Source organism: Apaloderma vittatum, unplaced genomic scaffold, assembly GCF_000703405.1.
Source record: "Apaloderma vittatum isolate BGI_N311 unplaced genomic scaffold, ASM70340v1 scaffold8209, whole genome shotgun sequence".
Classification (NCBI taxonomy): Eukaryota; Metazoa; Chordata; class Aves; order Trogoniformes; family Trogonidae; genus Apaloderma; species Apaloderma vittatum.
The window spans coordinates 57,579-81,952 of NW_009735778.1; the positions used below are offsets into that span (position 1 = coordinate 57,579).

At 44.1% G+C, this 24,374-nt stretch overlaps 1 protein-coding gene across 1 annotated transcript in view; it reads left to right on the forward strand.

The window, feature by feature from the left end:
- The window catches only part of DOCK10 (dedicator of cytokinesis 10), a gene marked incomplete at its 3' end in the record, with an annotated part of 58,884 nt that overhangs the window by 24,470 nt on the left and 10,040 nt on the right, over positions 1-24,374 (forward strand). Inside the window, exons 9-39 of the mRNA XM_009876712.1 lie at positions 625-710; positions 1,589-1,672; positions 2,251-2,406; positions 3,879-4,100; positions 4,811-4,933; positions 5,109-5,191; positions 7,167-7,289; positions 8,375-8,454; positions 9,250-9,437; positions 10,057-10,122; positions 10,651-10,743; positions 12,652-12,775; positions 12,927-13,048; positions 13,273-13,359; positions 13,664-13,756; positions 13,939-14,057; positions 16,052-16,121; positions 16,561-16,674; positions 17,201-17,272; positions 17,839-17,985; positions 18,829-18,912; positions 19,819-19,915; positions 20,061-20,105; positions 20,576-20,751; positions 20,919-21,035; positions 21,156-21,267; positions 22,002-22,123; positions 22,209-22,323; positions 22,523-22,589; positions 22,882-22,929; positions 23,566-23,667. Of these exons, the coding sequence (XP_009875014.1) occupies positions 625-710; positions 1,589-1,672; positions 2,251-2,406; positions 3,879-4,100; positions 4,811-4,933; positions 5,109-5,191; positions 7,167-7,289; positions 8,375-8,454; positions 9,250-9,437; positions 10,057-10,122; positions 10,651-10,743; positions 12,652-12,775; positions 12,927-13,048; positions 13,273-13,359; positions 13,664-13,756; positions 13,939-14,057; positions 16,052-16,121; positions 16,561-16,674; positions 17,201-17,272; positions 17,839-17,985; positions 18,829-18,912; positions 19,819-19,915; positions 20,061-20,105; positions 20,576-20,751; positions 20,919-21,035; positions 21,156-21,267; positions 22,002-22,123; positions 22,209-22,323; positions 22,523-22,589; positions 22,882-22,929; positions 23,566-23,667 (3,337 nt within the window). The remainder of the gene's footprint in view (positions 1-624; positions 711-1,588; positions 1,673-2,250; positions 2,407-3,878; positions 4,101-4,810; positions 4,934-5,108; positions 5,192-7,166; positions 7,290-8,374; positions 8,455-9,249; positions 9,438-10,056; positions 10,123-10,650; positions 10,744-12,651; positions 12,776-12,926; positions 13,049-13,272; positions 13,360-13,663; positions 13,757-13,938; positions 14,058-16,051; positions 16,122-16,560; positions 16,675-17,200; positions 17,273-17,838; positions 17,986-18,828; positions 18,913-19,818; positions 19,916-20,060; positions 20,106-20,575; positions 20,752-20,918; positions 21,036-21,155; positions 21,268-22,001; positions 22,124-22,208; positions 22,324-22,522; positions 22,590-22,881; positions 22,930-23,565; positions 23,668-24,374) is intronic.

Consider the following 24,374-nt stretch of genomic DNA (forward strand, 5'->3'; position numbering starts at 1 on the left):
AAGCTTCTTGGCTTCTCATTTCTTGCTTTTTGTGAGGTTGCATATTAATCTTAGCTGTGGAAGAAAGAACTGGATGCTCTGTTGTTACACTGCGCTTTTCATGTGGCAGTAACTCGTTCCTCCACATCATAAATCCATGTTCAGCTTGGATGAGCCCCAGCTGAAAGTCTTAAGACCACAAAACAACTTTGAACCTTAATGCAGGTTCGAGCTGCTTGCGCTCCGAGCTGAATCAAAGCTTCGAGCCACACACGTCTGGATCTTGGGCAAGTTCAGAGATAATTGAAGGCTTTACCCTTAATAAATTCTGATGTGAGAGGGACAGGATACTCTTCATATACCCCAAGATGTTTTTATATTTTGGAAACACAAGAGACTGTCACTTCAGAATCGGAGAAGTACTTTTGAAAATCCCAACCATGAGGAATATTAGTGAAACGGGAAGGAGTATGTGCATAAAAAGGTCAAAGACGTAGGGGTAACAGAAAACAGAAATCTCTGCCGGCAACAACCCCGCTAACAAGCAACAGGAATGTGTTACAGAGTTGTTATTACTTTTTAAACCCAGTAGTAGCAGCAAGTGTAATATAAACATTTACTTTTTTTTTTTTCCTTCTTTTCAAGACCCCGCAGAGGTTTCGGTGAACTGCAATTGCTCTCAGGAGGAGACTGATGCTTCAGAGAACACCTTGCACCAGGACTTCGCCAAAGTAAGGGCCGTTCTCTTTGTCTTTACAAGCTTAGTGGAGAGCGCTGTGTGGGTGAAAAATGCCGCCAATACGTGGTCGTTAATATTGTGAGAGGTTTCAAAATACAGCACGTCCCCTTGTGATCGTTAGAGCCATGACAAATGGCAGGAATAATTTTCTTTCTGAGCGGCTGATGGCTTCGTTCAAATGCAAAAAGCTCCACTGGCTGTAAAGAAAGTAGGTGCTCCCCGGCGTGCTTTGATTTAGACCTGTGAATTCAGTAAAAGGCTGGTCCCTGCCATTATCCGTGAGGTATTTTGTCTTTATAACTGGGTTTCAGCAGAGTTGGGCCCTTGGAGAGCCAGGATTTCCCGTGGGGCTTGCAAGGTGACGAGCTGCGAACTGCTCGTGGCTGCGGTCCTGTGGCTGAACGAGGCCGAGGAGCCTTTCCCTCCCCTGCACCTCATAACCTGCTTCCTGGGCATGAGATGAGCGTAGACGGTGCTAAGAAGGTTTGTGATGAAAAGCGAGATGGGCAGTATTTCCCGGCTTATTGTTAAACCGACGTATGATCCGTGTGTCACGGGTGGGCGAGCAGCCGGAGGAACCGGCTACGCGCACGGCCAGGTGCTGCTTGAGGAGGTTCCTCCCCCGGGTTTGAGCTGAAAATTTGGTCTGCGTTTTGCTGTAGGTTGGATTCTTATATATGGAGAGGTCATCTAGAATTTAAAGTAAATAAATAAAACCCCACAGACCAATAAGCCAAAAATAAACCCAAAACAACCGACCTGCCGCCTACAATGAGTGTAGTTACGAGTGGAACGCTGAGCATTCCTTTAGAAGCTTGAAAACTCCAGTTCTCATGCAGAAAACTTAATTTTTATTACCTCTTCCCACAGTATATCACAGAAACAGAAGAAACGGTGAAAGCTTCCCGAAATACAGAGCGCCTAAATCTTTTCTCTTTGGATCCTGATATAGCAGTAAGTGAAATGATACCTTTTTTTTTCCCCCCAAGTACTTAAAAGTTTTAAAATGTGCATTTGTTGGGAATTTAACTGGAAATTTTTACTTGCAAAGAAGAATTAAGTAAAATCAGCATCAGTATATCTTCAAAGTTACATCTGTCATCCATCAACTAATGCCATTATTAAAAATATCCAGGGAATTGATAGAGTGATGTGGTGTGTAAGTGAGGGGGAAGGTCTGAAGTCTAATCTTAGAGCGTGGTGCCATAGTCTGTTTAATGCATATGAGGAAATCAAAAGCTAAAGTTTCAGAAGCAGTGAAGTAAACAAGAAAAAGAAAATCTGGTCTAAAATTACAGGAAACCTAATTATGGTCCCTAATTCTGCCTCTGCCATTATGTGTGTCCTCAGGGGATCTTTTTGCCTTGTTTCCTAATCTATCAGTTAGGACTAGTGCTCGTTTGCTACGGTAATGTGAAGATAGCAGCAATGACTTTTTGGGGTTTTGAGGCGCTTCAGCGATTTAAAAAGCGCACCTAGTTTTGAAATGCCCTGCTTTTCCCGCGTATAACAAATCACCCCGTTCGTTTCAGCCGCTGAATCCTCAGAAGAAGGAGTTTCCAGGGACCAACTCGGTGATCAAGCCATTTGAAGAGAAGCCTGCAAAGAGGATCCTGATAACTTGCAAATCCCTCAGTTTGAATCTTCAGGCCTGTGTTACTGAAAACGAAAATGATCCTCTGACCAATGTAAGCGAGGCTTATTTCTCTTTTTCTTTCCTTTTTGTTTGTTTTTTTTTCCCCTGCCCTCTCTTGTTAGTTTGGAAAGGGAAGCTGCACCATGGTTGCACCTTGTGTTCACTCCTCCTCTGCCCACCCCTTTGCATTAAACAACGAAGCAGATGAACTAGTCAGTAAACATTTTGAAGCTGGTTTGGGCTGCGGATGTTTAGCTGCAGTTCAGCGGGGAATTGAAAGTGTTAAAATCCTTGAGGATTCTTAACAGCTGCTGTAAGAAGAGTGGGTTTAAACTGCCCAGACCTGTGCAGGGGGGCAACTGAATATCAGTTGCTGGTGAGCTGGGGTTTCGTTTCTTAGAGAGAGGCTGGGAACCAAGCAGACTGAATTATGGAAGAGAAGGCCAAGTGGAAAGGCCTGGATGCTGCTTCTAGTGGAAAAGCCCAGCTAAAACCGGGACAAACCAGAATTTTGTGTATTCTTTCTTGAAGAAAAAAGGGCAGGGAAAAGCGGGACGTAGGTGCCCGTCCAAGATAGATCTTCTCTGAAGCACGCAAGTTTTGAGAAATTAGTGTCCTGGCAACTCAACTTTCACACGTTACATATGAGGCATTGATTATTTTTTTTGTTATTGGTTTGTTGGGTTTTTTTCTTCATTTGAAGATGACCTCTGCAGTGAGTGCATATTCAGCATGACGCAATCAATACTTTTTGGCAGACTGGAATAACTGTTTAAATGAAGTCATAAGTGTCCCCAGGGCACGCGGTGATTCGCTAGAGAGGCTGAAAAAGCACGGTACCTGCCACGTGCTGTGCCTTGTCTCCAGGGTTGTAAGATTCTGATTTCTGGAGAGCTCAGGAGGTGTTATTTGTATTCCGAGGCTGATTTATTTCATCAGAACTGCGGAGGCTCCTGGGGGGTTGCTTGCAGCCGGAGAGCTCTGTTCCCTGGTGCTGTGTGCTGGGACAAGTGGGCACTGCCCGAGCGGGCGGAACGCTCGTGGTTTCCTCGCAGAATGGAGCGTGTGTTTCCCACAGAATAATACACCCACGTGTTTGTGCCAGTCGATGTTCTTCGTCTGCTTAAATCTGTTGTCTTCGTGCCGGATTTCTGACGATCCCTGGGAAGCGCAAGCCTGACTCTTCTTTCTTTTCTAATGACACTGAATCTACATTTTAAAAAAATCCTCTGAGGTGTTAGTCTCTATTCATTTACTCTAATAATTATCTGTAATAAATGTATTTGGGTTTTATTCTGCGAGCTTCTAAGTTAGCTGTCAGTTACTATTTGGACACATTGCTAACAAACTCCCTTTAAAAGCCCCTAAAACCACAGCACTGGAAACTAACTTTGTCAGAGGGCTCTGAGCGTGTGTTTTTAATGCATCTCAGAATCTGTAAATAGTAACTGTTTGCTTTCTTTTTCTCCCTAGCTGCAGGAACCTGTTCAAAGACAGACATTACGTTTCTGGTGTTTTCTCCAGGTAGAGCCCTTCTTTGTGAGCGTGGCGCTGTACGATGTCCGGGACGGCAGGAAGATCTCTGGTGACTTCCACGTGGACTTGAACCACGCGCTCGTTCGACAGATGATCTCGGGTTCCTCGTCGTCATTAGAAAACGGCTCCGTTGAAAATGTCGACTCAAATGAGACAGAAGAACCGCAGGTCAAGGGCTTCCCAGAAGAATGGCTGAAATACCCAAAACAGGTACTCCATGTGCAACCTGCGTGACTTAGTGACTTGTTTTACGTCTACAGTAGCATTTGCTTTGGTCAGAGAATTTATCCGTACGACAGCGGTTCTTGCTTTCAAGAATATTCTTTATTTGTGTACCAGTGGTATTCATGTACAGATGCTTGATTTTTGAGCTCCCTGTACAGACTTCAAAACCATCATGATCAAAATTAAAAAATAAATAAATAATTAGCGACACTTATTTAGAGAAGCCACCCCTGCTCCCTCTGCCCTTTGGGTTCCTTTGCTGGCCTCTCCCGAGCCAACCAAACAAAATCACGACTTCAGGCGACGCTCAGATGCCGCTCGAAATCTCCAAGCGCTGCCACCTCCTCGCTGTCACTGTAAGCCTTACTCCAGAAGTCCGCGCGTCACCTTGCTTTTCCTCCTCTGCGACGCGACGGATCCAGGAGAGCGTGTGGGTGAGGAACAGCCGGGTTAGGTGACGCTGCCGTGGTCGAAGTCCTCCCCGACTTGCGCCACGCTGTTTGCTGCCTGTGCCCAAGCTTGCTCCGGAGCTGGCACAAAGACTTCATTTCCATCTGGCTGTGCTGAATATGTGGGGATAATGATCCTCCGTAATCCTTTCTGAATTAGGTTTGTTACACTGGCCATCAACAGAGAGTGTTTCGTTCCGCTGGTGTCACTGTGTACTTTTTAACTCCTCTCTCTTTTACCCACAGGCTCTTTTCTCCATAAGCAATCCTCATTCTGAGATTGTATTAGTGGCAAAAATAGAAAAGGTGCTTACGGGAAACATCGCCAGCAGCGCTGAACCTTACATCAAGAATCCCGATTCCTTTAAGGTAATGAAACAGGAGCAGCAGTTCCCTCGTTGTCGGCTTCAGCCTGTTGGAAGCTGAAGACGTTGCAAATCGTGCTCACAAACCTCACCGGCGTGTGAGGAGTGCTTGCTGTGTTTCGGGTATTATAATGATATCGGTGAAATAATTCATATTTGCTATATTTATTCTTTTGTAGTGTGCACAGAAAGTGTTGAAATCCAATAAACAGTTCTGCAGCAAGCTGGGGAAATACCGTATGCCGTTTGCTTGGTCAGTGAGGTATGTCTGAATTCTTGTTATAATTTTATAAGCATCATATAGCTTACTCTGCTCTTAGACTTGCATCCTTTTATTCTTTTCCATTTTTTCTGCTTGAACTTAAGCAAAGCTTTCTGCATGGTCCAGGACGCCAGAAGATCCTGCAGCTTTATTATTTCATTGCCCTGTTTTTCACACTGGGGCCCTAATTCAGTGCGGCACTGCCCATACTGTTAAAAACTTCACATCTCTAGAATTAGATACAGAAAATACACTTGGGTGTGCTTATCAGCTCTTACATTTTTTCGTTATAAACCACATTATGAGATGACATAGTTTAAAAATGGTTGAGCACATACACCACGTGTATGAACCTGTTGGTATCAGTGATGTTGCATGAGGAACATCAGTTCATTGAGTCAAATTCTACACTCATTTACATCCGTTTATGTATTAACATTACTCAGGGCTCTCTTCGGTAAAAGCCAAGTATAATTTGGCCCTATAAAATCTATTTCTATTTTCACAGCTTGAAAACAGAGGTTTCCACAGGAGACTATCACACTGCATAAAGAGTTCTAATGGTTGTGACTGTCGGCTGACAATGGCAGAACAGCAGAATCACAGAAACACTTTAAATGCCAAGATGAGGTTTCAGTTTCTTCAGTGACTTCTTCTGTTAATTTGGTTTCCCCTGAATTAACACTTTCAGAATCTTCTCAGGATTTTAGTTCTGTGACATTTTTCCTAGTAAAATCTCCCTGGTAAATAAGTAACCAGCAGTGAGGAAAGGTTAACATACTACAGAAGTCTTGGACTCCTGGGTTGTCGAAGGGTTTTCTTACGCTCCCTTGTCCCTGGTGTGACAGTTGTCACTCACCGTGGCGAGGGCCACTCGTGTCCCACTGGCAGCAATTTAATGGGATTTAAAAAGTCAGTGGTGGCTGCCAGAAATGAGGTCTGTTTTCTCCCTGTTAAGATTTTTGACATGATCTCTTGGTGTGGACCATATTTCCCTCTAGCTGCCAGAGGCGAAAATCTGATAGAAGAGTTGATTATTCTCTGCAGTTACAAAGAAATGAAATAGCGATGCTTCTCTCAGTTAATTAAGTTAAGACACGGTGCATTTATACTTATCCTTGGGATCCTCTTCCAAAGGTTCGCTCCATTATTTTGCATCTGGCAACAATTTGTGCTGGCATCGATTCTTCTTCTCGCTGGCAGTGGAACAGAGGAGTAAATTGAGGAAGCGAGATTGGCCAAATGATTCACAGAACAGCACTTAGAGTCAAGAACATTTTACTTTTGTTAAGCGATGTTTTTGCATACTGCGGTTGAATCCAAGGCTCGTTCATTTGGAGAGCTGTTACATTATCCCGCCTGGGCAGCGTGTGTGACCCTCGGGGACATACAAAGGGCATTGGAATGTCTCAGCCGAGTCCTGCGAGTGTCAATGAACAGGAATGGAAATATCTGGGAAGGTTTTCCGGTGCCCACAACAGCTGATGCTTATTGTTCCCAGTTATACACAGATAGCCTTTTTTATTTTTTTTATTTTTTCCATTTCGCTTGGCACTTTGTTCCCCAACGATTCGATCGATGCTCCACAAGGTTGTTTTGTGCAGGAAAGCTCAGCCCCGGTGAGCTGGCGTCGTGCTCCTGGAGGACACAGAACGGAGTTAATGCATGGGAGGTGTCCATCGAGGTCTCTAATCTGCTTGTGCCAAAGCGTACTTGGCTTTACGTGCTGAGACGTAGTGGTTGGGATTTGATGATGTGCTATGATTATTTCAAATGATCATCATTTTCGCTGGATAGTAACTTCTTGGACAGAACTACTTATTGATGTAATGAATTCTTCAGAACTCTTCCCTGAAGGACGGAGTCACAGTCTCTTTGCTGCTTTGAGGAGTCGTGTCCTTGATGTGTCCTTTCAAATCTTCAAATATATATATATATGATGTTTTATAAACATGCTGTTTTTCTTTCTTTGTAGACCGGTGTTTAAAGATAATCAGGGAAATGTTGACAGAGACTCCCGATTCTCGCCTCTATTCAGGCAAGAGAGTAGTAAGATTTCCATGGAAGATTTGATTAAACTAATAGCGGAATACAGAAGGTAAGGAACACTTTTTGATTTGGTCTGAGAGGAATAAAAGCTTCTTAAAGCTGTGCAGAACAATTTTCACGGCTTTTTTTTCTTCATTTAACACAGTGTGCCAGAGCGGCCATGTTTAATTAGTGTTTTTCACATTAGCCTATTGCCTGCCAAAGAGTGCTTTAGGTTGGACTTTCCAGGAAAACTGAAACATCGTTTGGCACATTAATAAATGGTTTTATAACCTAAAGATAGGGCTTCCTTGAAATAGCTTCTCTCGGGGGAGGTGCAGGTGGAGGAACCAGTAAAAGAACATTATGCTGGCGGGGGGGAGAAGGGAAGGGGGGAAAAAAAAAAAAGAGGAAAAAATGAAACATCATTCTTGAATGGTTTCCTCACTCCTAGCTTTTGTTTGCTTGAGCCTCCATGGCAACCTGCAGAGCGGACACTGGAAGGAAAAAGCTTCTCTGCCTTTGGCAGTGTGTAAATTAGCAAGTAGGCTTGGCTGGATAGTCCCACACAGGTGTAAATCAGGTTAATGCTGGAGCAGTGTCTTTGTCTGTACTGGATAGGTGACGTGAGAATGGAACCCCGAGTTGCTTCCTCTCCTTGCTGCTCTGAATGTGCCTAGAAATTAATTAATCTGATTAACTTCTCCTGTGCCATTTATATAAAGTGAGATCATAGAAAGATGGAATGTCAGCTACAGGGCTTGGATGGGGTCCTTAATCCCCTGTGCCATCCTGCTGGTCAGGGAACGTTACTGAAAGTTCCACGACTCTAACAAGACTCGCCGCTGCTGGGTTTGTCTGACCAAAGCATCTCCTGGATAAAAGAAATTCAACATCACGGTTTTGGCACTTCTCAGATCGCTTGAGGCCAAGAAAGAAAAAAAAAAACCACAACCAACCCAACAAAACAGAACATTTCTTTCCTGCTGTTGCATTTGATGTGGGTTTACTAGACAATAGGTATATGTTAAATGTGCTTAATGTATATTTAAAGTCTTAAATTGGGGTCCGTTTTTCATTCTAGATTGGTTGCTATGATGGGTCTCATCTCCCCTGTTGTAATTTTCTAAAATGTTTTCTTTTTCATCGTTGCAGAGCCGAGAAGATTAGCAAAATACAGACCATTCCTGGCTGTTTGGAGATTGCCGTCGATTGTGTTCCTTTGGAACATCCAAGTATGATTCCACCTTATTATACTTAATCTTTGTAATTAAACAGGGCATTGTCATAGGCTTCCCAGCCGTAACTGCTGCATTGAGACGGCGCTGGTGGAGTAGAAAAACTGTTCCCTGGCTCGGTGTGCACCGTGGCCAAGTGAAAGTCACGGAGAGGAGCTCCGGGCTGAAGCGCGAGGTCTCGCTGGTGTAAGGGGCAGGCAGGCAGAGCATCCTCTCTCCGATTTTAATCTCTCCTTTGTCGGGGTGACGGCGTGCTCATGTTCATCTTCCCTTTCTTGGTCTGATTTCAGTTATCCCAGTTGCGTTGTATACTTAATTTAGTTCGGTGCTACTCGTTTCTTCGTTTCGCTTTACTGTGTTCTTAGGTAATAGAAGAGCTTAAATGAGATACTGAGCTGTAAAATTAATTAGAAATGACATCACTTCAGTATGTTCTGTTGAATCTGTCCTTATACCACTGGTGCTGGTACACCATCAAAAGCTGTCTGATTCCACGTGTCTCAAAAGAGGTTTTTGGTGCTGAGCGGCTTAGCTCAAGTGAAGTGAACCATGTCAGGGTGACGTGTCCTAATTGTTCTGAGATGACATGGATGCAGTTTAAGGCAGGATTTTACCTGTTGCTTCCCAGCATTACTTACTCTTTGCAAGTTAGGCATGATTTTACTTGGTCTGTCTCAGTGTTACTTATTCTTAGTAGTAAGATTCTAAAAACAATATGAGATGGTTTCTAAAAACAACAGTTGATTCTAAAACCAGTAATATGTGATGGTTTCCTCTTCTGTTCTTTTGAAGACTGTGTAACTTCGTCTTTTATTCCAATCAAACCATTTAATGACATAAAGGAGCATCAGCCTACAGTGGAAGTCGAGGAGTTTGTGCAGGAATCAACAAAATATTCGCGGCCTTACAGAGTGTACAAGAACCAAATATACGTGTATCCCAAACATCTCAAGTACGATAGCCAAAAATACTTCAACAAGGTAGCGTACGTGAGCGATGCGGGCCACCGCTGGGTCGTAGCGTGCTGTGCGAGATCTCGTTGAGGTGAAAGAGTCAGAAAGGAGGGGAGATGGTGATGTGAGTCACTGGCTTGGCTTTTGGTCTCCGTCAGTTGTCAGAAGACATTGTTTGCAATTTTGATGAAACGAACCCGTGGATTAATTTTAAGTTGTATCGGTGGTTCGAAGAGAGGTAACGTGGTGATAGTGTTTTCCCGATGCTCAGAAGGGCTGTGGTGTAGAGAAGCGATGGGTGCGGACGAAATGAATCTGGGTGATGTTTGTGGTTCTTAAATGAAACCTGAGTACCACTTGCCTTTTCGTGGTGATTGAAAATTAACGAAGGGCAAGACACGAGTAAGTGCTGGTCACTTAATAATCTGCTTCTACACGGCCAGTTCGGGGCCTGGCTTGCATTTTGCCAGGAAAAATTATTTCTAGTGGTAGCGCTGTGGCTTAAAGGCATTTTAAACAGCAATACCCTGTCTGCATGTTTCTCCTAGGTTTTGAAAAGAGTTTATTTCAGCCCCTATCATTGGCCTGTGTTTTTACAGGTGCCCCATTTCTCATCTAAAGCTTTTGTACATTCCTGTCTTTCCAGGCACGGAATATAACGGTGTGCATTGAATTTAAAAGCTCTGATGAGGAAGGAGCGAAGCCGCTGAAGGTGAGCCACAGCAAGAGATTATCCAGAGAACGACGTTTCTGGGGCTGTTACTCACAAAATTTGGGAATCTGGGCTGTATTAACCCAGAACAATTAAATTCACAATAATCAAGAGCCCCCGGACTGGACTATGCCGGAGAGGAGCCTGTTAACTGGTGTAGCCTTTGTAATATTGAAAAGTCAGTAAAGGCTTTGTGTTGTGTATTGAACTGCATAAAAGTGAGATAGCTTTTGTAAAGCTTTTTCAGAAGCCCCTGGAATTGATAACAGCAAGGAAGAAGCCTAAGGAGTCTACATTGCTTAGTAGAATAAAGTAGGGTAATTTTCACGGAATCAATCGACTTTTACTGGAAGCGTGTATGAAAAAATTGCAGGTTTAAGCACTTAAAATATTTTCTTTTAATATTTGATCAAAGTAATTATCAATATTTCATGATGCTGTTTTCAGTGTACACGCCTATTAGATATACCCAAACTAGTATCGTCAGCGGAATTTCAGAGTGTAATTAAAGCATGTTACTTTTGTCAGTGTATTTATGGGAAGCCAGGTGGACCCTTATTTACAACGGCAGCCTACACCGCCGTGCTGCATCATTCCCAGAATCCCGATTTCTATGATGAGGTCAGTCTGCTTTTTCTTTCATTAAATGTCTGCCAATTCCACATGTTTTCCAGGGAGGCAGGAAAATATGTGTAAGGAGTACTTCGGTGCTGCGATTGCTTGTGTGTGTGGATGGGTCCGTGTTGTGTAGAGCTATATACAGTCTAACGGTTTGTTGGTTGTTGTTTTTTTTCTTATAAAAGGAGGGGTTCACTGATGTAAGATGTTCTGAGTACAGTTAAGATGCTGTAGAATTAATTAGGAACAGTCTAGCTCTCTACAATGCACATCTGGATTATGTTCGGGGTCCAGCTGTGCCCCTGACCGGGCCGGGGGCAGTGACCTGGGTGGAGGCTGGAGCCAGATGTTCAGAAGAGACCCCCTGCCCCCGAGAGGCAAGATGTGGGGGGGCACGTTGGTGGCTCCCGACTTGGAACAGGAGGGTCAGAGACCTGTGGTGGCATCTGGCTCCTGCTTTGGGGGAAGCAGCTCAAGGACAGAGGTCCCAAAGGCTGGTCACACAAGCATCTCGGCATTGCACCAACACCAGGTGTCCCTCCCCCGGGCTTTCTGCAGGTGAGCGTAGCTTCGCCCTCTTGGTGACAAGTGCGTTTGATACTCATGACTGTCACGGCTCTGTCCTGGGCTTCCCGCTCCTGCTTTGTGTGTGGCGACAGGGCTGGCAAACGGTGTTTGGCGCGTAGCCGGTATTTTGCAAACTGATGGCCGGATCTTGGAAAAACTTCATAGGATCGTAAAATACCAGGTTGGAAAGATCCTCAGGGATCATCTAGTCCAACCCTTTAAGGTTTTTTTGAGCTAAAATTTACTTTGATAAAACGGCAGGGGTGAGACTAGCAGCTCCTATGCAGCTCCACGTGAAGTATCGATTTTTCGATTCACGTTTAGGAACTGAGGTGGAACCTGGAGCTCTTCATCTTCGGAGATCTTGAATCCCCCTCCCGCTGCTCCTTAGCGAGCAGAGCCCTGGGTTCTAACGCGCCTGAAAACGCCCCTCGTGATGCGCGGGAGCCATCTGGTTTGGGCAGATGACTTTCAGCTTGAACAAAGAGCTGAATTCAGATCGGACAAGCTGGTTTGGCTGGGAGAGGGCTGCACCTGTCCTCGCTGCTCCTGGCGCAGCAAGGGCAGTTCTTAAAAGAACATCGTGTGTTATCAAGAGAATTATCTTAATTTCCGTGTCTGAATGCGCGTCTCATATCTATGCTTACAGTATTAGATTCTTACCCATAAGCTGATTTAACACTGCAGGCACTTATCAGGAATTTCTAAACCTTACTTTGAGCCTAGGATTAGTTTGGATAAACTTTTATCACAGCTCACAAGGGCAAGAGATCTTTCTTTTATTGGTTCCTATGGTAACGTTTTGATCACTTTCTGCTTTTATTCCAATAGGTTAATAATATCTCAAACTCGATCTGTAGGGAGCCATGGATGACATGAGATGGGATTTAAGAGTGAAAAGTTTATTTTCGTGTCAGCCTTTATTATTTGGTCTCTACCATGAAATGATGAGGAAGCAGAAGCAGAGATGTCATGTTAGTTTTTGCTTCGGTCATCCAGGAAAAAAGAGAAGGGTGATGGCTCCTTAGGGCTGCTGGAGTGCAGGGGGTCACTTGTGAGCAGGGTCCATTGCTCTCTAGTTCTGTCCTCTTTCACCTTACAAATGCAGATACTCATCTGCAAGACAGAGAGGAAACAAGCTGGTTTAAGTAGAAGTGAGGGGTGGTCATCCTAAAGAATTTCCTTAAGAGAGCATCTGTTGCCCGTGCAGGCAAATGTGAGCCCGGAAAGGCAGGCTGTACCTAGACCTCTGTGCAGAGGGAGGTGTCGCTCATTTAGTCCGTCTCTGATGCCTGGTTTAATCGATTTTTAAACTAAAGTGAGGTGTAACATTTTACATTTCAGGTGAAAATTGAACTTCCCACTCAACTCCATAAGAAACACCACATTCTGTTTTCATTTTATCATGTCATCTGTGACATAAATGCAAAAGCTAATGCCAAAAAGAAAGAGGCTCTGGAAACACCAGGTACCTGTAGCAGAATTACTTTCGATTCTAAATTTAAATGATGTACGTTCATATAAGGATTGCAGAATTTCTGGCTGGATGTTATTGTCTTCCTTTGAGCTCGAGAAGCTTGTTTTTTCTCCAAAGAGTCCTATCGATCTGTTCTTCCCAGTGGGATACGCGTGGCTCCCGTTGTTGAAGGACGCCCAGTTGGCTTCCCAAGAGCACCACGTGCCGGTGGCCAGTGGTCTGCCGCCCGGCTACCTCAGCCTGCAGGAGCCAACGAGTGCAAAGGTGAGTTTTACGTGGGATCAAATTCACGTTTGCACTCACCTGGAAGCGCCAACGAGACAAACCGGGCATCTTTCTTAGAATATTCCTGTGCGTTGACTACGTGCTCTAATTGTACATCCATGCACGCGCCAAGCTCTGCGGTGAGGGGCTGATGCAGACTTGAATAAGTAGGAAATGAGTGGAAAAATGCAAATTTTGTTTGTTTGTTTGTTTTCTTTTAATAGCAGGTTGGCTGTGACGTAAAATGGGTAGATAGCGGGAAGCCGCTTTTCAAAGTCTCCACTTTTGTTGTATCAACAGTAAATACTCAGGTAAGACGAATTTCCTCTTAGCTCTGTTAACCCGCTAACAAACAGAAAGTGCCAAGAAACGTCTGAAAGATGTTTTGAAATCCTGTACAAATTTGTTTCTCTAACATTTAGAGGTTATTTGGATGTGGAAGGGCAAGATGACAGTGATGGAATATACACTTAAAGGGAAAATATAGATTGTTTAAGATTATACCAACAGAAGAATTGTGGATTTTCAGTTTAAACAGCAAGAAAATAAATTGTGAGCACTAGGAAGAAAAAAAAAAATGGCCTTTTTAATCTCTTAGATTGTTTGTCCTTTCAGGATCCATACCTGAATAACTTTTTCCATCAGTGCCAAGAAAGGGAAAAGGATCTATCCCAGCCTCCTACCTCAACCTTTATCAATTCCTGTAAGGTAAAGTAACCTGCAGCACCAGCCGGGCTGTGAAGTCGTATTTAGGGCTTTTTCTCAGCCGACCCCTCACCGTGTGGTTCTCGGTGTGGCCCGGGCGCACCGGGAGGCAGAGTGGCCGTGATGGCTCCAGTTTGACTCGATCAGTGTGGTTTGTTGTTTTTTTTTTCTTACATCCATTACAGAATTTGCTGCGGATCGAGAAGATCCATGTGATTATGAATTTTCTTCCCGTAGTCCTGAATCAACTCCTCTGGGTTTTAGTGCAAAACAGTGACGATGAAGTTACAACAGCTGTGACCAGGTACCTGAATATTTTCTGTAGGAGGAGAATGATTGACTTGGGAGTGTGAATGCAGGTGTTTGTCCAGTTAAAGCTGCTCTTCCAAAAGCTGACTGTGGCGTTGAGGCTTCAGGAGATGGAGATGGCTGCTTCCTACACGGGATTCTGCAAAGAACAGGTCTCTGTACCCTGGGGCAATCGGAGGTGAAGGTCTGGAGGAGTTAAGTGCTTCCCTACAAAGCTGAGTATCAATTTTGGGTTTAGGTTTTGGGCCTGAGGATGTGGAGTTCAGCATAGGAAGAGCTTAGCATCTCGCAGCATCCCATGCGGAGTCAAACGAACCAGGTCACATTGTTCCGGGGGATTTTTAATTAGAGTATATCAGCAATAACTGAAGAGCAATGGAAGCATTTTCGAGTGAGCGTGCAAACAGCTGGAATGATTTGCTGAGTCTCTCCCCCCTCGCCTAATGAAATTGTCTTTATCGATGCTGTTAATCAGAGCAGCAGGGGAAAAAAAATTGCCGACGAGGTTATTATTGGTCTCTGCAGGAGGGCACAAAGTTGCACTGTGTTTTCTTTTGGCCGTAGTGGTGGTTCTGTTGTGCTTCTGCCGGGAGCTAAACGTGGGGACGACAACACAACTGGTAGGAACGAGCTGACAGCTACCCTCAGCAACCCTGACGGATTAATCTGCTGTCAGTGTTTTTTTCCCTTTCTGCAGATTGTTCTTCAGAATTAGTTCCTGGAGAAAGATTAATTAGGCAAACCCAAAGGAGCAAGGAAGCAGAGTTCCTCATCCTAGCCTTGGAAAGCGAGAGTTTCCATATCCTTTATCTAACGATAAAGGCAAAGTCTAGTGTTAGCACACGTGGGCACTGGGATTAGAAGAACCTTTCCTTCTAAACGTGTGTGATTTCATGCCCACATGCTGTTTTCAAAGGGACGGGGGCAGGTGGACCTTTATTCCGGGCCCTTTTTTAGCTGGCAAATCAACTGATGTTAAGGCTGAACAGAGACAGTGCTTCACGATGTCCCAGGCTGCAAGTGCAGAAAGCAACGCTGTGGAAGAAGCCACCGATTAAAAAATAGCTTTAACGAATGGATGGAAAACACAGAAGGACAGCAGTTTTGCCACGCTTTGGGTTTTGACTGTGCACCCACCTGGCCCAGAAAAAAAAAAAAAAAAGGATCCTGGATGTTTTTTCTAGCGTGCGTGGTGGCTTTTGTTCCAGTGGGGCTGATGTCAAGGGGCGCGCGCATCGACGTGCCCTACATAGGCACCCGCGGCGTTTTGTTCCCGATAGCTTGAAGCCGCTTGGGCTGGATGGATTAAAAGCAACAACAGCAAAATGAGAGCATAGATTGGCTTATGTGTTGGGGAGAAAGCATTACCCCTTTCGTGCTCCCTCGTGGTGATTTCCTTGTCTGGGGGCCCAGTCGCGTCGTCATTTCTCTGTCTCTTCTTTGCCAGAACTCGTTTCAATTTCAGATGGGAGTGAAGGCTGGAGGAATCGCAGTGGGCACAGATAACGTTGTCACAGCTTTTGTGTTTTGCTACAGATTTTACTTCTGCTAGTAGCAAGAGATGTGTGAAAAATACTGACTTCAAAAAATTACGCAGCTTCATGTTAATAATCCATTTTAGTCGTGCTGGTATGACGCGTTCCCCTGAATTTGAGATGTCCGGTTCATTAATTTCTGGCATTTGGGAATCGTGAACTGTTTCCTCCCTGTTCCGTTAACGTAAAAATAAGTTTAGAAAATTGCAGAGTCGTTTTTCTATCTCCGGTATCCTGAGAAAATGAGATCCAGGAGCACTCCTATAGCAAGAGGCTCTGTTTCATTAACGTATTCTAATTTTTCTTACTTCTAATCATCCAAGGTTTGCATAAGCCATGGTTAATGGTTTTCTTTGACGTAACGTCAGTACGGTTACAGTTGTTAGGACTGGGTGTACACGGCACAAACCAGCTCAATTTTTATGATTTTTCTTTATTTTCTTTTATCTTGCAGAGTTCTTACTAACATCGTTGCCAAGTGCCACGAAGAACAGCTAGACAACTGCGTAAATTCTTACGTGACGGTACGATCGCTGTTACGCCGTTAACTCTTTTAAGGGGGAGAGCTTTTGGTTTGAGTTTTTTTCTGTTTACCCTTATTTGCACGTGTTTGAAGATAAAAAAAAACTGAAATGGCTTGAAAGGCAGTTTGGAGGCGTCGAGATCCTCTGCCCTATGGGGAAAATAAATCACAGTACTTTTTTTAAGCAGAAATTCCTTTTGGTGCACATTCCGTGCTGAAATCAGCGGGAAGCTCTGTTGAAAACTGGGATTTTGTAGAGGAGCAGCGTTGTGCCGTTACGGCTCCGGGAGCTAAACCGTGCGAGTGCATTCCTTCATCAAGGTGTTCTGGCAGCAAAGCTTGTCAGCTGTCAGTGATGTGTGAATAGCCTACCTGCCGAGGTTTTTTATTTGTTTTGATGTACGTTTTGATAATTTTTTTATTTTTCCTTTCTCCTTCAGTATGTGTTCCGGACCAAATCCTTTGAAGAAAGGACTGTTCACGAGGAGCTGCTCAAGAGTGTGACTGATCTGCTGAAGCTGAATGACCAAGGAACGGTGAAGCAGGTCTTGAAGGTGAGTGATAGCTTGAATTTGCACTTTTGTAGTTTTACTACTGGGTTTCTGCCTGAAAGTCACTTGTCACATCTCTTTCTCCTTTCCATTTTCCCTGCGTGAGCTTTTCCCGCGTCCCGTCCCGCAGTGATCAGCAGCTGGGCTGACCAGGCATAACACGTTCCTCAGAGTTCCGTGCTTTGCATCAGGAAATTCCTCCTTCTGTTACAGCTCAGTACGAGTTGCAAACCTAATTCTTACTCGTTATGATTTCAGCGGCTACTTTGAGGATTCTTGTGTTAATTTTTGTTTTGGAAGGTGCAAGGAGAATATTCCTCAAGTAGGACATTTGTGTCTGATTTCAGCTGCTGCCTTTGATTGACAGTGACAAAAATGAGAGTGATTGAGGTTTCCTGAGGTTTCTCATATCAAACCAGGTCTTGGAAACTGGGAAGCTCAATCCATCTGTAAGGAATGGTAATGCACTGTGAAGTATTTATCAGATAATCATTTTTCCTAATCTGTTTTTTTCCCTTCTTTTGAACAGCATTCCTGGTTCTTCTTTGCAGTTATCTTAAAATCAATGGCACAGCACTTGGTTGATACAAACAAAACAAAGGTCAGTCTATCTGTGATCTCAGTTAAGTAGGCGATCAATCTCTTAGGGCCGATATAAAATATGGAATCCTGGGGAACACGCATACTTGGACTTTTCTTCTTGAGCGGTCAGAAAAAGAAACACTGTTAGACTTTGTAAAATACTGGTTTTACATTATGTAGTCTCAAACCTGTTCTTGCTTCTACAAAACCACAGCTCTATCAGCTTTGTAAAGGGCAGGTTATAAAGCAATGAGAATTCCTGAATTTCTGCTGGCTGCCCAACAGGGGGTTATGCCAGACAGCAGATAAATGATCTGACTTTGCTCTGAGCAAATATTACATAGCTGGAGATCAGCGCTTTGACCTCGTTTCTGCCTGATTACCAAAGATCTCTTGGCATACTTGTGCTGGAACCTAAGGATAAGATTTCCCCCTTTCCTGTAGACCAGATTCTGCCTTTAGGGGTTTATACTCAGAAGAGATCCATGACCCGTGTTTTATTGCCGTTGTTCTTGGCCTGAATGTGTTTTCAGGTTAAACGCGCTACATCTTACACTCTCGAGTGACGATCTGTTCCCTGCTTAGGTTTCTCGAACTCAGAGGTTTCCAGAATCGTTTCAGGCTGAGCTGGATACGCTTGTGATGATCTTAGCAGACCACGTTGTTTGTAAGTACAAAGAAGCCCTTGAAGAAACCAGGAATGCAAACTACAGCACTGCCAAGTTTCTCAAGGTGAGACGTTCTGCCCTCGCAGCACGCACACCGATTTCCGCACGCTTAACACAAACCTGAGAGGCTTCCAGTCTGGTCGGGGGGAGGACAAACAATTCCGAGCGAACGGTGGCTCAATTTCCAAGTTTAACGCTGACCTGTAGTTCAGTTTTTCCCTGCCCTTGGGTCTTTAATGCAATACCTAAGCCTGCTTCAAAGCAATTCTGATTCACTTATATCTACTCTCTGAAAGAGCCCAAGTTTTTCAGTTTTGCAGAATCTTACGTTGCATTCGAATGGGTAAAAAGTTTGGTAGAGTGAAACCGTAGTTAGAATCGAGCTGATACTATATTTTTTCTTTAAATACTAGAGCTCTGAATGACCGTGGGTTGATTAGTATTTCCTAAGCGCGGCCAGAGCGGGCAGCTGTTACAAACAAGAATAAGAAAATTGCAAGCATTATGTGCAATACCGTAACCTACCTTTTTGGCTCTGTAATGCCCTTTCGTTTACCAAATATGAGAAAATACACGCCTGCTTTGGAAAAAAGGGGTTACATCTTACAGTTTAACCCCGAGTGGCATTGCAGATTTGTGTGCTGGTTTTGCGCGTTGGCTAAACTGGGAAGACGGTGACGAAGACACAGTGAAAATAGAAAGTTCAAGCAAGTTATTATTGCTGAAAATAAATTTAAAAATCGAGCCCGATTCACCAGTCCCCTGTTTTTCCTTGCCTGTAAGGTTAACTTCACCTGCACAAACGATGGAAGTTTGTAGGTGACGCAAGGCAAGCAGCCGCGCGGCTGAGGGACGTGCTGCTCTTCTGGCTATAAAACAAGAATTCTTCTTTCTTCCTCTCTCTTAGCGCTGTTTTACATTTATGGATCGTGGATTTGTGTTCAAGATGGTCAACAACTATATAAGTATGTTTGGAACAGGGGATGGCAAGGTATGGTTTGGATTATTTTTGTTTGTTTGATTTTGATTTTTTTTTTTTTCCCCAGCTGAATATTTTTATCTTGAAACTATTTGTGATCTGCTTCACAGCTTCACCAGGCTCAGAACTCAAGTCAGTGAAAACATTTACTGTAAAGAGTTGTTAAAACCTCATGGATTTGAGCCATCTGTCCCCTTTTCTGGGAGCAAGTAGCCACATGCAAACGACTACTCGCTGAGCCCCGCAAGTCTGCAGACCTGTTCCAAATTAGTTTGTGCTTGCTGGGAGTAAAATCCTCTGCAGCCTGAGTTCCCATTCAGTGCGGAATGATAAATAATTGAGGTGGTTGCAAGGCTCCACAAAAGATCATGGATGGCATCTTAAGAGGGAGATGTGGAGGAAATAATACTAAAATTTTATAATCCCTCGGAGCTGGAACTCACTGGAATCGATAGAGGAGTTTTTTACCACTGTCAGTATATTTTGGATGTGTGCGGCTGAAACTTTGTATTTTGTTGACTGAAAAGAAGGGGGCAAAAAAAAAGGGAAATAAAAAACCCAAGACAAACATAATAATTGTGATGGTTCCACTATAGGTGAACTGGAGAAAGTACATTGCGGTGATCATATGCTGTGTTCTATACCATCAAGAGACCCGGCGTAGCTTAAAATATGCCTTAAACACGTAGCTTGGATCAAGCTAATATTTATCAGCACATCCTCAGTGAAGAATCACAGTTGAGGAATCTGAAAAGCTTGTTAGACTGTGACAAGTTGGTTTGACAGCAGATACAAACGCCAGACGTTAATTATTCGTGCAGCTTGACACAACGAGCCGTGAGGGCTCGGTGCTGGGGGCGAGCGGGGATTTTGCGGTGGCGATAACGCGCTGAGCCGCTGCCCGTTGTGGTTTTTCAGACTCTCCATCAGTTCAAATTCGACTTTCTCCAAGAAGTCTGTCACCACGAGCACTTCATCCCTCTCTGCCTGCCCATACGGTCCTCCAACATCCCCGGTAAGGTGCTGCCGCCCTGGCGGGGTTTCGTGCCGTGGCAAAGTGTTGGGAGATTCGGAGGGCAGAGAGCAAGTGGGGGGAAAAAAAATAAAAAGTGTGATGATTTTTGTCTGGTTTTTTTTTATGCTTATGAAAAACTGTGAAGACCCTATGACGCCTTCAGAATCCACGCAGGAATATCGAACATCAGGTAGGAACAAAGTGGCTGCAGAAGAGTTAAGCAGAGTTGTGCACCGGGAGCTGTAAGATTGGCTTTTGCTGCTGCTGAGCTGTGGCACATTTGGGTAAAACCTCATTATTGTTTTCAAAAGCGGAATTAGTCTGGATCTCTGGGGTAGGACTGTTCCAGCTAGAATATTGAACTCTGCCTCAAAGAAGTGAATAGTCTTACTACGTGCAAAACGCTTCGGATTCTCGCATAGGGATGGTGTATATATTGTCTTTATTACTAAATTGTAAAAGCAACGTGATCTGGAGAAGTAATAATATTAGATTCATTCATTCTAGCGAGCGAGGGAGCAGAATAGGGCGGTCAGGTCAGGAAATGAAGGTTTAGCCATGGATTAAATTAATAAAAGTTACTGAACACTTGGAAACTGAGAAGGGAGGGGTATGTAACCTATATATTAATTTCAGCATTCTCCTCCCTTCTGTTCCCAGATATTCCAGAGTACACGTTGACCAACGAATTTTGCCGCAAACATTTTTTAATTGGAGTCCTCCTGCGAGAGGTTGGCTTTGCCTTGCAAGAAGACCAGGATATAAGGCACTTAGCTTTGGCCGTGCTTAAAAACTTAATGGCGAAGCATTCGTTCGATGATCGATACGCAGAGCCGGTAAAGAAACGATTTTCTTATTTTGCTTTTTTTTCTTCTTTTCTCGTTTGCTTGTTCTTTTGGTAGCTAAACACGTATGAAACTTCTGTAGCCACTACTATACATTAATTAAACTTTCTTAGCCACTAGCATAGGTTAATTAGTTTCTTTTTTTAATTATTTTTTAGGCAAAGCAGGCACAAATAGCAAACCTGTACATGCCACTCTATGGAATGTTGTTGGACAACATGCCAAGGATTTACATGAAGGATATGTTCCTCTTCAATATCAATACTTCCAATCAGGTACTCGATGTGGTTTTTCAGAACGATGAGGTGATCAGGCCGAGGTCTGACCCCGTCGGTTTGTGACAGCTATCAGGGGCGTCATTCGCTGGAGGCTGCTCTGTTTGTTTCGAAACGCAGGGCTCTAGGGATGACTTGAGCACCGCCGGCGGGTTTCAGAGCCAGACGGCCATGAAGCACGCCAACTCCGTGGACACGTCCTTCTCCAAAGATGTCTTGAACTCCATAGCAGGTATAAACGACCGGCGGAACGTGCAGGTGGATTTCTGCGTGCCTCAACCCATCGTGCTTTCTGCTTGGTGTTCATGGAGGCGGTTGCTAACCCATTTTATATGTGGAAACATGGTCGGCGATGTTTCTCTTTCTTCCCCTTTGGTGTTTTTGGATTGGTTTTTATTTCTCTCGTGAAGCCGCTGCTCTTCCACTGCTTCCCTTACTCCCCTGTTTTGGAACGATACTGGTAGTCAGGCTCTCCCAAATCCCTCTGCCTGAGGCTGTTCTTGGAGCCTCCACGTGACTCAGGAATAGTTCCCAGGTTTCTCCTCTGAATTCCTGAAGTTCCCTTGGAGGCAAGCATTCTTAGTTCTTACAGGCTTAATGGAAGGAGTAGAAACACAACCTGACTTAGCTCACGTCCTCCAGACCCTATTCCACAATTCAGGGAAGCGCGTCGGCGTCTTTCCACTGGTTGGGTTTTTTTAATTTTTTTTTTTGGTGACGTTAGGTCAGCCCTTACAGACTGCAAGAAGCCGTTTTAATGCCACGAGTAACGGCGAGCTGAATCATTTTACGTCGACTTGTTGCATGTTTTCAGTACTAAACAGCCCCCTCAATAGCTTCTGCTATTGGAGGTTCAAAGCACCGGTGGCATCACGTGACACATTTTTATGTTCTCCATCTTTCTCGTTCGTTTCCGTATCCATAAATGTTTTAGTTTAGCATGTTTGCTATGACTTTCATTTACAGCCTTTTCATCAATAGCTGTCTCTGCAGCAAACCATGCTGACTCCAGAGCTTCCTTAGCGAGTCTGGAATCTAACCCCAGTACCAATGAAAAAAACAGTGAGAGAACTGACACGTGTGAAAAGGTACATGTGCAAATGTTGCAAACGCTTGCCGGAGGTGGGAACCTGTCGCTAGGCTTAACGAGGCCCTTTGCCGTCCATTCAACAGATCACGAGGCCTTTGTCTTTGATCGGGTCAACCCTTCGCTTCGACAAGTTGGATCAAGCTGAAACTAGGAGCCTTCTCATGTGCTTCCTTCACATTATGAAAACCATCTCGGAAGGTAAGAAGGCGAGCGCTCGCTGCCTCATTTACCTCCTTGTAAAATATTGGACGTGCTGAATCCAAACGAACGCGGAATTAGAATAACGATCAGCTCTTGTGAGCTTTGGGTGAAGTTTAATTAATTTGCTGTGACAGATACATAATATATTTTAATAATATATTTTTTATTTAATAATATATTTTAATATTTCCCTTAGACGCGTTGATTTCCTACTGGCTGCGAGCACCGTTCTCAGAAATAACAGACTTTTTCAGCATTTTAGAGTAAGTTCGCTTTGCCTCTGGTTGATTTTAGGTTAAACGATGATGTTCTAAAGCAACGGCTGCAGATGATTTCTCCTCGGATTTGTTCACCTCGTGGGACAGTCTGAGAGAGCTCTTGTATCTTAGATTATTTTTTGTGTAATCTTCCAAAATAGTAACGAGACATTACTGATACAATCCACATCTTCTAATATTTTGGTCATGAACAGGGGGGGCGTAATGCTTTGGGTGTTCCTGCTAAAAGAGATTTTCATACAAGACATAAATTGGGGGTTTTTTTTCTGTCTTTCAGGGTTTGTCTGCAAAATTTCAGATATCTGGGAAAACGCAATATTGTAAGGTAATTCTCTAGCTATAGACTGTGTGTCACAATGTTTCAATATTGCTGCGCTGCCTTAGGATTAAATGAGATTAAGGGTGTTATCAGTCGGTTTTTCCCTGAAAGCATCAGTCTGACATAGTGAACCCAACGTGTGCTAGATGGTCTAGAGGTCTGAGAACACATCTGGTGTAAAATGCGAATTGCACATCCTGATGACAGGATGAACACTGCTGCATTTCTAACCCCAGACACTGCGCCCTGCTCACTGGGCGTTTCTGCGCGTGCGCCAGAGAGAGCAACCTGAACGCTCTGTTTTCCGTCCGTAGTGTGGAAAGGATAGTCTGAATGGGCACAGATAAATGTTCCACAGCAGTCAAAAAAAAATGTATCACCTGGCTCTGCCCGCTCCCTGGAAAAGCAGCAGATCGTGTTCCAGCTGTGAAACGCGAAACGTGCGCTTCGTCTCAGCCAGTGTTTCATTTTTAATATAATGTTACCCCTGAGAACTTATCTCTGTGTGCCGTACTGTGGAAAAATGAGAAGTCGCCAGGTGGCCTCGTTGGTGCTGTGTGGTGGCTTTTGTCAGGTCTGCGCTGATCCTTCAGAGGCAAAAATCGACGTCGCGCTCCGTTAACGGCTCTTTTCTCGTCACAGGAAAATCGCTGCTGCTTTTAAGTTCGTTCAGGCCACCCAGAATAATGGGACCCTCAAAGGTTCGAACTCCTCAGGCCAGGCGTCGGGTCTGCTCTCGCAATGGTAAGGACACAATATAGAAATCAAAACACCCACCCTCTTTGCTGTCATCCTGCAGCACCTTTTGGAGCCCCCAAAGCCCTAAACCCTAAAAGAGTTGAGTGCCTCTAACTTCAGCTCAGCTTAGAAGCTGGTGTTTAAAATTCCACATGCAGAGAAACCCGAGGTTGCTGTCGATATTGTTAAATGTTGTAGCTGGTGTTCTCAGCAAAACAATCCACTGTGTCCTCCAACCCAGAAGAATTCCTAGGTCTCTGCCACCCTCTGCTTTTATGCTATTTTATGACTTTAGGGGTAAATATCTACGGATGCTCTGAGAGCATCAGGAGATTTGTTTTCTCCCCAGTAACATGGGCTTGCAGAGGGGAAATAATCTAGCAAAAAAAAGTCAAGAGTAGCGTTACTTGGCACCCATCTTATCGCTTCCATGCTGCTAAGCATCGTTGTCGGTTTGTCATCGGGTTTTTTTCCCCTCATAGCAGCTGTACTAATTCTTTCTCGAGCAGGGTGCATTTTCCTTGCACTCTGAATTAACAGCATGTGTCTCAGTTTCTCTGCACCCAAAGGCAGCTTTCTAAACAGCTATTGGAGCTGCTGCTTTTTTTTCAGGACTCAACGAGCGTTTTGTCTCCTGTGATCTCGCGAAATCACGGCGCATCTGTTTGGTTTTTGCACCTCACTGGCTTTCCTTTCTATTTTTTTTTTTCCCT